This window comes from Rana temporaria, chromosome 11 (assembly GCF_905171775.1).
Source record: "Rana temporaria chromosome 11, aRanTem1.1, whole genome shotgun sequence".
NCBI lineage: Eukaryota > Metazoa > Chordata > Amphibia > Anura > Ranidae > Rana > Rana temporaria.
Window position 1 is genome coordinate 150,399,938 of NC_053499.1, and position 13,150 is coordinate 150,413,087.

The following is a 13,150-nucleotide window of genomic DNA, read 5'->3' on the forward strand; positions in this document are numbered from 1 at the left end:
ACCTTCATTATTCTGGAGATTTAGCAAGATTGTATGCGACGGACGTATCCTCTATTCTAGTCTAGTCTACTCTAGTATATAATACCGTATTTATCAGCGTATACCGCGCACTTTTTTGCCCTGAAAATCTGGGCAAAATCGTGGGTGCGCGATATACGTCGATACCCGCTTCCCGCGCTGTGTTTGAACCACTGCTCCGGCATATACCGAGCGCAGTACACTTGGGCAGGCTCAGCTCCTCTCGCGGTCACGTCCTGTACGTCCTGTACGCGAGAGGAGCCGAGCCTGCCGACTATACCCGAGTGTACTGCGCTCGGTATATGTCGGCGCAGTGGTTCAAACACAGCGCGGGAAGCGGGGATCGAGCGGGGAGGACATCACGATGGCCGCAGAAGGACGATGGACGCGATGGACGACGGGCAGGACGCGATGGACGACGGGCAAGACACCGACGAGGGGCATCCAAACTGTAAGTATTTTTTTTTCAGGAATTTTCCTTCAAGTTCGGGGGTGCACGCTATACGCCGGGGCGCGTTATAGCAAGATAAATACGGTATATTGTAAAGCGCTGCGTAAACTGTTGGTGCTATATAAATCCTGTATAATAATAATAATATAATGTATCTATTACCTATCCTGTTCCTTTTTATACTTCAACAGCGGCAGCTGGTATTTTTTGGGGGGGGCAGCAAAAAAAATGAACCCCGCACTTACCCCACCTAGGTCGCAGGCAGCGCTTCCTCCGGGCGACGGCTTCCCAATGCGTCTTCTCCTCGGCGGCTTCCGCAGATGCGTCTCCTCCTAGGCCAATAGGATCGCTTCACCTTTCCGCCAATTTGGTGACGAGTCTCAGGACCCACTTCCTGATTGGCCGGGAGGAGATCCAGGAAGACAATAGCAAATATTAATTCGCTATTGTCGCACAACTGGGTGGGCTCGGGGGCGCAGTGCTCTGTGCCCCGAGCCCACCCTTCTTTGAAGCCTATTGGAGCTTCTAGCTATAATCACATGCTTAAAAAAAAAAAAAAAAAACAATTGGAATCCATGCGTCCGGTGCCCCGGATGTAGATTAGGGGGGGCGGCACCCATGCGCCCTGCATTATGGGCCGCCACTGTTCTAAAGCGTATGCCTACGCAGTTCTGAGTCTTGACTTGCTTGCTTGGTATCGATCTATTTGACGGAACCTAATTTTTGACATTTTACCAGGAGACTGAGTATTATATTTTATCTGTGTACAAGGGAAAAAAAATTGTGTATTTTTTCCTGTAAATTGATTTAAATAAATAACTGCACAAATATGGTGCAACCTAAAAGAAAATGCAACTACCACCATTTTATGCTCCAGGGTCTCTGTTTTTAGAACAAAATGTACTTTTTGGTGTTTTAAAGCAATGTCTTACAAAAAATATATAAATAAATGCCCCAGTTGATAAATGGTTTAAAGTCCCTTTTTCCCCTTTGTCTCCCCCCCCCTTTTTTCCACTTTGTCCCCCCTTTTTTTTCCTTTGTCTGCTTTTTTTTGCTTGTCCCACTTTTTTTTCTTGTCCCCCTTTTATTTTTCCTCTTTGTCCCCTTTTTTTTCTTGTCCCCCTTTTTTTTCTTTGGTCCCCCTTTTTTTTCTTTGTGCCCCCTTTTTTTTCCTCCCCTTTTTTTCTTTGCCCCCCCCCTTCCCCCCCTTTTTAAAGAGAGCTTTAAAATCTATACAATAGTCTTTTAAAGTTAAATATATGTTTTTATTGTTTTTAACCATAAAGAATAAACTTTCAGTATCCTCCCAATCTTTTAGAGAATTTTTTATTAAATTTGGCCCCTGGGAAAACAAATCTGAGTCCTCCTTGGGGTCACCCTGTCCACATTTGGGGCTTAATTCCATTTAATATGTGCAACTGTTTTAACCACTTGGTTACTGGGCACATATACCCCCCTCCTGCCCAGGTGAAATTTCAGCTTTCCCGGCACTGCGTCGCTTTAACTGACAATTGCGCGGTCGTGCGACGTGGCTCCCAAACAAAATTGACGTCCTTTTTTCCCCACAAGTAGAGCCTTCTTTTAGTGGTATTTGATCACCTCTGCGGTTTTTATTTTTTGCGCTATAAACAAAAAAAAAAAGCGACAATTTTGAAAAAAATATCAATATTTTTTACTTTGTTGCTATAATAAATAGCCCATTTTTTTTTCTTAGTTTAGGCAGATACGTATTGTTCTACATATTTTTGGTAAAAAAAAAAAAAAAAAATCGCAAAAAGCGCAAAAGTTATAGCACCTACAAAATAGGGGACAGAATTATTATTTTTTATTATATTTTTTATTACTAGTGATGGTGGCGATCTGCGATTTTTTTTTATTAGGACTGCGACATTATGGCGGACACATCGGAGACTTTTGACACATTTTTGGCACCATTCACATTTATACTGCGATCAGTGCTATAAAAATGCACTAATTACTGTATAAATGTGACTGGCATTGAAGGGGTTAACACTAGGGGGTGAGGAAGGGGTTAAATGTGTACCCTGCATAGTGTTTCTAACTGTGGGGGAAGGGGACTGACTGGGGGAGGTGACCGATCTGTGTCCATATGTACAAGAGACACAGATCGGTCTCCTCTCTCCCTGACAGGACGTGGATCTCTGTGTTTACACACACAGATCCACGTCCTTGTCTCTGTAACCGCGGATCGCGGGTGCCCGGCGGACATCGCGGTCGCCAGGCACGTGTATCGGCATCTCAGTGATGTGGCGTGCGCGTTGGTGGCACTCGCGCGCCCCCCAGTGGCCGGAGGCCATATATAGACGACCACCCGGCAATTAAGATCCACACTGCGGCCGTATAAAGTCGTACGGCCGTCAGGAAGTGATTAAAAAACGTTAATAAATAAAAAAAAAATCCTCTGCTAAAATAAAATTTACCCAAAACGATAAAAAGTCTTCCTTCAAACAGATTTTTGATATTGGAGTTTTTTCTTCCCACATGTGGAATTATGAACGGGTGATTAAAACTGAAGGATAAATGTGTTTTAGTGATATGAGGAGCAGAGATTACATCCTTTAATCCAATTAGCGCTCCGACTCGCAGCGATCTCCACTCTGTACATGAGAGGTAATTATAGATGGTCATTAGGATTACGGCATGTTCAGGATAGTAATAGTGTAATTACAATGAGGCCGAGGTCAGGCGGCGTGTAATGTGATACACGGCGCGGAGGGGAGAGCGTTCTGTAATTCACCCAGGATGGTAATAGAGGTCACTTCTTCTGTATTCCCGAATTTAAGACAGTTTAGGGGGGAAAAAAAATATCTTTTGGATTTGATACAATGTATCCTTCCAGCTAATCAAAGTACTCAACAATAAAAAAAAAATGATACTTGCCTGCTCTGTGCAATGATAATGCACAGAGCGGTCTTCTACCTCCTCTCTGCCAAACGCTAGCTCTGTCTGCTCCTCCCTTTCTTCAGGTGACCCTTATCAAGCCAGGTGCGTTGGTGGCACCATTGTGTCCGCATTCCCAAGCTGGACTGTGTGCTTCCATAGACTCACATGGCATTGATAAACCACTCCCCCTGCTCCCTCCTCATAGGCGTTTGACTGACAGCAGCAGAAGCCTATAGCTTTGCTCTGCTGTACACCTGTGTAAGGTAGAAGAGTTCTATCTACACAGTGTGATCGCCGCCATTAGTAGTAAAATAAAAATTATTAATAAAAATGCAATAAAACTATCCCCTATTTGTAAACGCTATAAATTTTGCGCAAACCAATCGATAAACGCTTATTGCGATTTTTTTATACCAAAAATAGGTAGAAGAATACATATCGGCCCAAACTGAGGAAAAAAACGTTTTTTTATATATTTTTGGGGGATATTTATTATAGCAAAAAGGAAAAAATATTGAATTTTTTTTTTAAAATTGTCGCTCTAATTTTGTTTATAGCGCAAAAAAAAAAACCCCGCAGAGGTGATCAAATACCACCAAAAGAAAGCTCTATCTATTTGTGGAAAAAAAGGGACGCCATTTTTGTTTGGGAGCCACGTCGCGCAATTGTCAGTTAAAGCGACACAGTGCCGAATCGCAAAAACTGGCCAGGTCCTTTACCTGCCTAAAGGTCCGGGTCTTAAGTGGTTGGTGTGTGTGTGTGTGTGTGTGTGTATGTATGTATGTGTATCTATCTATCTATCTATCTATCTATATATATATATATATATATATATATATATATACACACACACACACACACACACACACACACACACACACCACAACCATAAAATATATATATATATATGTGTGTGTGTATATATACTTTTTTTTATTTAGTGTGTATATATGAGTATAAAACATAATGGCCCAGATCCACAAAGAACTTACGCCGGCGTATCTATGGATACGCGGCGTAAGTTCTAAGATGCCCCGTCGTATCTTTGTTTTGGATCCACAAAACAAGATACGACTGAATGTGGGCTCGATCCGACTGACGTACGTCTTAGTACGCCGTCGGATCTTAAGTACATATTTACGCTGGCCGCTAGGTGGCGCTTCCGTAGATTTACACAAGGAATATGCAAATTAGGTAGATACAGCGATCCTTAAACGTACGTCCGCCCGGCACATTTTTTTACGTCGTTTACGTAAGGCTTTTTTCGGCGTAACGTTACCCCTGGGTCTATGAGGCGTACGCAATGTTAAGTATGGACGTCGGGACAGCGTCGAATTTTCCGTCGTTTGCGTAAAACTTTTGCGAATAGGGCTTTGCGTAAATTACGTTCACGTCAAAAGCATTGACTATTTGCGACGTGATTTCGAGCATGCGCACTGGGATACTCCCACGGATGGCACATGCGCTGTTCCAAAAAAACGTCATTTACGTGGGGTCAAGATGTATTGACATAAAACACGCCCACATCTTAGCCATTTGAATTGCGCGCCCTTACGCCGACGCATTTACACTACGCCGCCGTAACTTACGGCGCAAATTCTTTATGGATACGGAAAATACGCTCTGAGTTACGTCGGCGCAGTGTATCTGAGATACGCTACGCCTGCCTAAAGATAGGCAGATCTTTGTGGATCTGGGCCAATATTCATACGCAGTATTTCATATTCGACTGAGAAACTTTTATTTTATTTTTTTAGTTTTGCGTAAACTAAGAAATTAGGAATTAGGGGCGGACCTTTTGTACAAGCGCGCTTTGTGCAGTCATGGATAAAGCATGAGAAGTCAGACCCGCCATGGCGCTCCATCTAACACATTATCCCCGGCACGGTATGAAGTCTCCGCGCTCATCATGGCACAATTGTTAAGGCGTCTGTGGAGTGCGCCGCCAGCCCGTCTCATCAATATTGTAAACATATCACTTTCATCTTGTTCCTATTCCACCCGGCAGAACACGGTGCAGGATACAGATTAATATTTGATTCGGGCGCGCTCAATAAAGTTTCATCTCCGCAGAGTTAAAAAAAAGGTTACGAGCGTCTACCGGATCAACTGCATTCCTGATTATTTATTTTTCCCCTTGTATGAAATCTAGATTACCCGAGCCACACTCCGGCCTCGTTTTATTAATAATGAGTGGAGGTGAAGGGGTGGGCACACGTATTTATCCACCGAGAGATCTGGCTGTATCCACATGGAGGAAAAAAACTCAATGTAGAAGACGTTATTTCTTTGTACAGATAACCCCCATCAAAGGGAATCTGATACATAGTGTATGAAGAAAGATCTTGGTGGTCTAAAGCGGGATGAAAGAATTCAGAAAGCTGTAATGCTGCCAATGCAGAGTTCTCGGCAGTGGAAAAGGACCCGCTTCTGAGCCTCCTGGTTAAGTCTGAAGCAGAAAGCTGGTCAGCGTTGGACCCTACAGACAATTACATAGAGTCTGACAGAGTGGGTGAAAAATGACAGGTTTTCTTTAAAGAGGAGTGCAGATGGTATGAATATGGGGAGTATGTACAAGAAGGGAGTGCGGAAAGTATGTGGGCAGTATATACAGGAGAGGAGTGTGGAGGGTATGACAGTGGGCAGTATATACAAGAGAGGAGTGCAGAGGGTATAACGGTGGGCAGTATGTACAGGAGAGGAGTGCAGAGGGTATGACGGTGGGCAGTATGTACAGGAGAGGAGTGCGGAGGGTATGACGGTGGGCAGTATGTACAGGAGAGGAGTGCAGAGGGTATGACGGTGGGCAGTATGTACAGGAGAGGAGTGCGGAGGGTATGACGGTGGGCAGTATGTACAGGAGAGGAGTGCGGAGGGTATGGCGGTGGGCAGGATGTACAGGAGAGGAGTGCGGAGGGTATGACGGTGGGCAGTATGTACAGGAGAGGAGTGCGGAGAGTATGACGGTGGGCAGTATGTACAGGAGAGGAGTGCGGAGGGTATGACGGTGGGCAGTATGTACAGGAGAGGAGTGCGGAGGGTATGACGGTGGGCAGTATGTACAGGAGAGGAGTGCGGAGGGTATGACGGTGGGCAGTATGTACAGGAGAGGAGTGCGGAGTGTATGACGTTGGGCAGTATGTACAGCAGAGGAGTGCGGAGGGTATGACGGTGGGCAGTATATACAGGAGAGGAGTGCGGAGGGTATGACAGTGGGCAGTATGTACAGGAGAGGAGTGCGGAGGGTATGACAGTGGGCAGTATGTACAGGAGAGGAGTGCGGAGGGTATGACGGTGGGCAGTATGTACAGGAGAGGAGTGCGGAGGGTATGACGGTGGGCAGTATGTACAGGAGAGGAGTGCGGAGGGTATGATGGTGGGCAGTATGTACAGGAGAGGAGTGCGGAGGGTATGATGGTGGGCAGTATGTACAGGAGAGGAGTGCGGAGGGTATGACGATGGGCAGTATGTACAGGAGAGGAGGGAAATCTCCCCAATGGAACACGGTTGACAAAATTAAAAAAAACTAATGGGTTAGCATAAACATGAAAAAAAAGTTTTGCCTTCAGTTCTCCTTTAACATTGACATAAATAGTACAAGGTTCCTCTGTTGTCCCTTGCAGCCTGTTCGACATGGGAGGAGAATATTACTGCTACAGCTCGGACATCACCTGCTCCTTCCCCGCCAATGGGAAATTCACCGCGGACCAGAGAGCCGTCTATGAAGCTGTACTCAAGTCATCCCGGGCCGTCATGAATGCGGTGAAACCCGGTGAGAGGTTAAACATTTCTACCTGCAGTACATTTCGTCACATTGTATCTATGTGTAGTTTGTAAAGATGTTACATCGGCCCTCAAAATTTCCACTCGCCTGCTCGCATTTGGCAAGTGGAAATTAATAGAGGGCGAGTTTGGAGCAGGGGCGGACTGGGCTGACAGCTTCCTGGCAGAAGCGGTGCGGCCATCAGATCGGCCCGGCCCCCCGCCCCCCAGGCCACTCTGATGTCCTGTAAAAAAGGCCGCACCGATTTCTGCCAGAAGCGATCAGCCAGGAAACTGGCAGAAGAATCGGACAGCCGGATGACACAGAGCGGAGATCTTCTGCTGAGACGCGGCTTGTATATGAATGGCCGGTCGCTGTCAAAGTCCCGCCTCCTGGATCGGCATTGGACCAGTGTGCTGTCTATTAGAGTAGCCAGTCTAGGAGGCGAGACTTCATTTGACAGCGCCCAGCTATTCATATAGAAGCTGTGTCTCAGCGGGAGATCCCCGTCCTGTTTCTTTCAGCCAGCAGATCCTCTGCTGCAATGATGGGCTGCATTGATGGGCACTGATAAGGCTGCACTGATGGGCACTGATAAGGCTGCACTGATAAGGCGGCATATATGGGCACTGATAAGTCAGCACTGATAAGCTGCACTGATAAGGAGGCACTGATAAGCTGCACTGATGGGCACTGATAAGATGGTACTGATAAGGCGGCATAGATGGGCACTGATAAGCTGCACTGATGGGAACTGATAAGGAGGCACTGATGGATACTGATAAGCTTTATGTTAATATTGTTAAAGTTGTTGTTGAATTCTGCATAAAACATTTATGCGTGTAAATTCCTGAGATCATTTATGAGGGCGTGTTGAGGGGCGGACTTAGGGGCAGGGTAGAGGTTGGGTGGGGCAGCTGGTGGCGAGGAGCTATTAAGGCCTGGCAAATGGCTCGGGACTTGAAATCTTGAGCCCTGTGTTACATTGTTCCAGGTTATAAAAGACACATTTATCATTTAAATGTAATTTAATTCCAGGAATTCAGCTACTTTGTAAAAACTTTAGGCATATCATGCGTTAAGTCCAGTGAGGTGCCTGCCGCCTCGTAGACTTCTCTCTATTATTCACATCTGACCAGTTTATTGTGTATCAGGAAAATAACTTCTGGAGCTCCAATGCTGCTCACAGGGAGTCTCCGTTTCTTCAAGAGTCGCTGGAACTGCTGTGCCCACCCCTCCCCTTCTTCTGCCTATTCACAGAAGTCTTTGTATTATGTTAATTTAAAATACAAAGGCTTCTGTGAATGGGCAGCAGAGGAAAGTGGTGGGCAAAGCTGTTCTGTGTGCTTCTCTTTTCTCTCTTACAGCCTTGAGTGGAGGACTATTTAAACTTTTCACAGCTCTTACTATAAAGAAGTCTTCCATATGCGTTGCTGTAGTTTTTGTTTTTTTAATTCCCTTCACGTTACCCTCTGAACTCTCCAGCACTGTCCCCTGCGGTCCAGAATCAGTCCCGTTCAGCCCATTTTTTGTTACCCCAGCCTGTCATTTACACCCCCCTAGGGGGCGCTTCATCACACAGCCTGAGCTTACAGTACTCTAGCAATGAGCAGTGCTCGCTAGTCATTACTGCTTAGTCCTAAAAGAATTTCCACCAGCCACTACTCGAGAAAGAAGAGGAAACTGTCATGATGTCATCGGACCGGATAGAAGACTGCAGGAAAAAAGGTATGTATAGGATTTTTTTTATTAACCAGTTCCCGCTCAGCTGGGCAGGACTGCTCTAGTTCCAGGTGGACTTTATATGATGTCCTCCCCGCGCAGGTCCCATGAGTCGCGCTACGGCACGATCTGTCACCTGCTGTGTCCACCGGACATAGCGGATGATCGATCAGCGTACCGAGTTGCTGCCAATAGCATGTGATCGCTGTGACCAGTCGTGATATGTAAAAGTGTCTGTGGCCGGAGTTCAGCTTCAAGAGGACCTGTCAGGGTATCAGTACAGGAGATGTCCTGGTCCTGGTCCCCTCTCACCACCCTTAGATGACTGTCGGGACATTTAAGTACAGCTGGTGATTTGTTAACTGTCCTTATCGCCTTCCAGCCACTGAACATCTGAGAACTGCAGACCGTCTGCTTCCCAGAGTCCCTGACCCCTCACCTCTGTCTGCAGACTCTGCCCCCCCCCCTTACCCCCAACAACACCATAAATCCTGCAGCCATGTCCATTGTGAGAGGTGAAGAAATATGACCCGGCCCGAGCCATGTGCAGGAAAACCACAACAGGGCCGCGGCCGTCTGTGGTTTGGTGACAAACAATGGCGGGGACTGTCCATGCCTTCTACTGTGTGTGTTCTCCGTCCTGGAACATGTACCACCTGCACCGGGGACCAGTGGCGGTGCATCCATAAGGGCGCACGGGCCTCACCCCCCTCTCCCCTGCCACCCCCTCTATCACCAATGGATAGATTCATGCACTGCAATAAAATAATAATAAAAGTCATCCAATTATTTATTTATTTTTAAGAACAGTGTAAAAATAAAAAGTAAAAAAATATTGTTCAAGTGAATAATGTCAGAAAAATAATTGTCTTTTCTCTTGTTAGCGCTGCCGTTTTATTGACTTTTTTTTATGATCGCAAAGTGTTCTAGTATACAGTAAAACCTTGGATTGCGAGGATAATTTTGTTCCAGAAACATGCTTGTAATCCAAAGCACTATTTTTACAGGGTATAAAAGAGAAGAGAGACACCTCTAAGTGTAGCAATAAGTTGCTAAATGTTGTACCTTCATTAAATGTATCGTATTTATCGGGCGAAAACTGCGCGCCGGCGTATAAAGCGCACCCCAAACCTAGAAAGGTATTTTAAGGAAAAAAATAAAAACTTACATTTTTACCCTGCGTCCATCGGCGGCCTTGTCCGGCGTCCGTCTGCGGCCTTGCGCGGGGTCCGTCCAGCCTTGTGGGTGTCCGTCTGCGGCTTCCTTGCGCGGGGTCCGTCCAGCCTTGTGGGTGTCCGTCTGCGGCTTCCTTGCGCGGGGTCTGTCCAGCCTTGTGGGTGTCCGTCTGCGGCTTCCTTGCGCGGGGCCTGTCCAGCCTTGTGGGTGTCCGTCTGCGGCTTTGGAGGTGTCCGTCTGCGGCTTCCTCGCGGGGTCCGTCCAGCGTTGTGAGTGTCCGTTTTTGGATTTGGCGCCTTTGCCGAGCCGAGAGGAGCCGGATTTCCTGTGTGTTCGGCTTCTCTCGGGTGCTCTCGCGTGGCTGCGTGGCCGAGCCTAGCTGAGTGCGCAGTACACTCGTCTCGGTCTATTTCGGCGGCGCCCGGGAACAGCAGTATCGGCGTATATCGCGCACCCACGATTTTCCCCTGATTTTTAAGGAGAAAAAAGTGCGCGGTATACGCCGATAAATACGGTAATCATATTGCTACACTTAGAGGCTCCTCTCTTCTTTTTTATACTCAGTTGTGACATGACGCTACTCTTAAATCAAGACATCGCTTGTATATCAAGGCAAAATGTATTAAAAAAATGTTGCTTGTCTTGCAAAACGCTCTCAAACCAAGTTACTCTCAAACCAAGGTTTTACTGTATTACGTTTCTTGCTTGCAGTTATCGTATAGGTGATTAGCGCTGCCCTTTTTATTTTTTTTTATTTTAAAACTTCTGTGGCTGCGCCCCCCTCTGCCCCCTGACATTACGGCGGCTTTCTTTTCTCCTGGCCGTCTTTCATGAAATTGACCAAAATGTGAACAATGTTCATTGTAAACTCTGTGAACTTACACCGCGCTGGGACTATGAGAAGCGTTTCAGACGCCCCCCCCCCTCGTGGATGTTATCGGGTGAGGTGGGGTGCGTCTCGAATTGTTGGCCGGATCCGAGTGTGTGCCGGTCTGATCTCCCCCCGGACGGGTTGGCCATTGGTTCACTGACCTGTTCTCTACATGATATGACTTGGCTGGGAATGGTGAAGCCAATAGACATAACGTCAGCACAATTCCCTTCCCTGTGGACCTTCCATAGTGCAAGGCCGTTTCCTGTCCAGCTGTGTGTGGCGGGTATAAAGTTACATAGTTAGTCTGGTTGAAAAAAAAGACACAAGTCCATCCAGTTCAATCAATAAAAAATAAATAAAAAAGTCATACAATCCCGTATACCCAATCCTATACTGACAGTGGATCCAGAGGAAGGCGCAAAAAAACCCAGCAGAGCATGAGATCCAATTTGCTACAGCAGGGGAAAAAATTCCTTCCTGATCCCCCGAGAGGCAATCGGATATTCCCCGGATCAACTTTACCTATAAATGTTATTATCCAGATATATAGATAGATTCAGGTACATTGGTGTAATGTTACGGCGGCGTAGCTTAGTGTGTTTAGGCTACGCCGCCGTAAATTGGCTAGGCTAGTAATGATTCTCAATATACTTGCCTGCTAATATACGGCGGCGTAGCCTAAAGCTGGCGGGCGTAAGGGCGCCTAATTCAAATGGGTTGGGGGGGGGGGCGTGTTTAATGTTAATGAGGCTTGACCTCACGTTTTTTACGTTTTGTCCATACTGCGCATGCGCCGGGCGCCTACATTTCCCAGTGTGCATTGCGGCTACGTACGGGCCTATTGATTTCGACGTGGACGTAAACTACGTAAGTCCCGATTCGCGGACGACTTACGCAAACAACGTAAAAAATTCTAATCTCGCGGCGGGAACGGCGGCCATACTTTAACATTGTTATTCCACCTAATAGGTGGAATAACTTTAGGCGGCCTATCTCTTACGGAAACCGCGTAAATCGACTGCGGTGGCCGGGTGTACGTTCGTGAATCGGCGTAACAACTCATTTACATATTCTACGCCGACCGCAATGGAAGCGCCACCTAGCGGCCATACCAAAAATTGCAATCTAAGATAGGACGGCGCAAGCCGTCGTATCTTAGATATGTTTAAGCGTATCTCTGTTTGAGCATACACTTAAACATAAGTCGGCGTAGATTCTGAGTTAGGTCGGCTTATCTACTGATAAGTCGGCCTAACTCTTACTGAATCTACCTATATATTCTGTACATTTAGGAAAGAATCCAGAACTTTTTTTTTTTTGTAAAGGAATCTACTGAACTGGCCAGAACCACCTATGGAGAGAAGAGTCTATTCTAGACATGTGCACTGCCTTTCCTTTTTTTTTTTTTTTTTTTCGTTTTTCGTGTCATCAGTTATGATCAAATTTCGTTATTTCAAATAAATTCGTAACTTCGGAAAAAATCTAATTTGTTCTGTTCCATTCGTTTAGATGCGGTATTCGAAAATTCATAAATTAGAGAAACCAAAAATCCAAAATAATGACTAAGAATAACTAACTATTAAATTATAGGTATTGGAATTTCCTTTCACATTTGGCGGTTTATGAACGTAACAAATACAAAATTGTGCGAAATAACGAATGCTGCATCTAAATGAATGCAACGTAACAAATTAATAATAACAAATGCAGAGGAATCTCGGATTACGAGGATAATCCGTTCCAGGAGAATGCTCGTAATCCAAAGCACTCGCATATCAAAGCGAGTTTCCCCATAGAAGTCAATGGAAATGAAAATAATTTGTTTCCGCATTGAGTTCTATGGCGTGCAATACCGCATGCGGCCAGAGGCGGGGGGCTCCAGAGAGCCTCGGAAACAGCCGGAAAGGCCCAAGGACAGCTCGGCTGACCTTGGAAAGGCTCGGGAGCGTAGTCTTTTTGAACGGCGCCGGCGAAACGTCACTTCCGCCCATGCTTCTTAACCACTTCCATACCAGGTACTTACGCAGCTTCCCGCCCAAGCCAATTTTCAGCTTTCAGCACTGTCGCACTTTGAATGGTAATTGCGCGGTCATGCTACACTGTACCCAAACAAAATTGGCGTCCTTTTTTCCCCACAAATAGAGCTTTCTTTTGGTGGTATTTGATCACCTCTGCGATTTTTTTTTTTTTTGCGCAACAACTAAAAAAAGGCTGAAAATTTGGAAAAAAAATTACGTTTTTA

At 46.0% G+C, this 13,150-nt stretch overlaps 1 protein-coding gene across 1 annotated transcript in view; it reads left to right on the forward strand.

Annotated features, from left to right (window-relative positions):
• The window catches only part of PEPD (peptidase D), a 158,804-nt gene that overhangs the window by 138,400 nt on the left and 7,254 nt on the right, over positions 1-13,150 (forward strand). Inside the window, exon 12 of the mRNA XM_040329439.1 lies at positions 6,997-7,145. Within this exon, the coding sequence (XP_040185373.1) occupies positions 6,997-7,145 (149 nt within the window). The remainder of the gene's footprint in view (positions 1-6,996; positions 7,146-13,150) is intronic.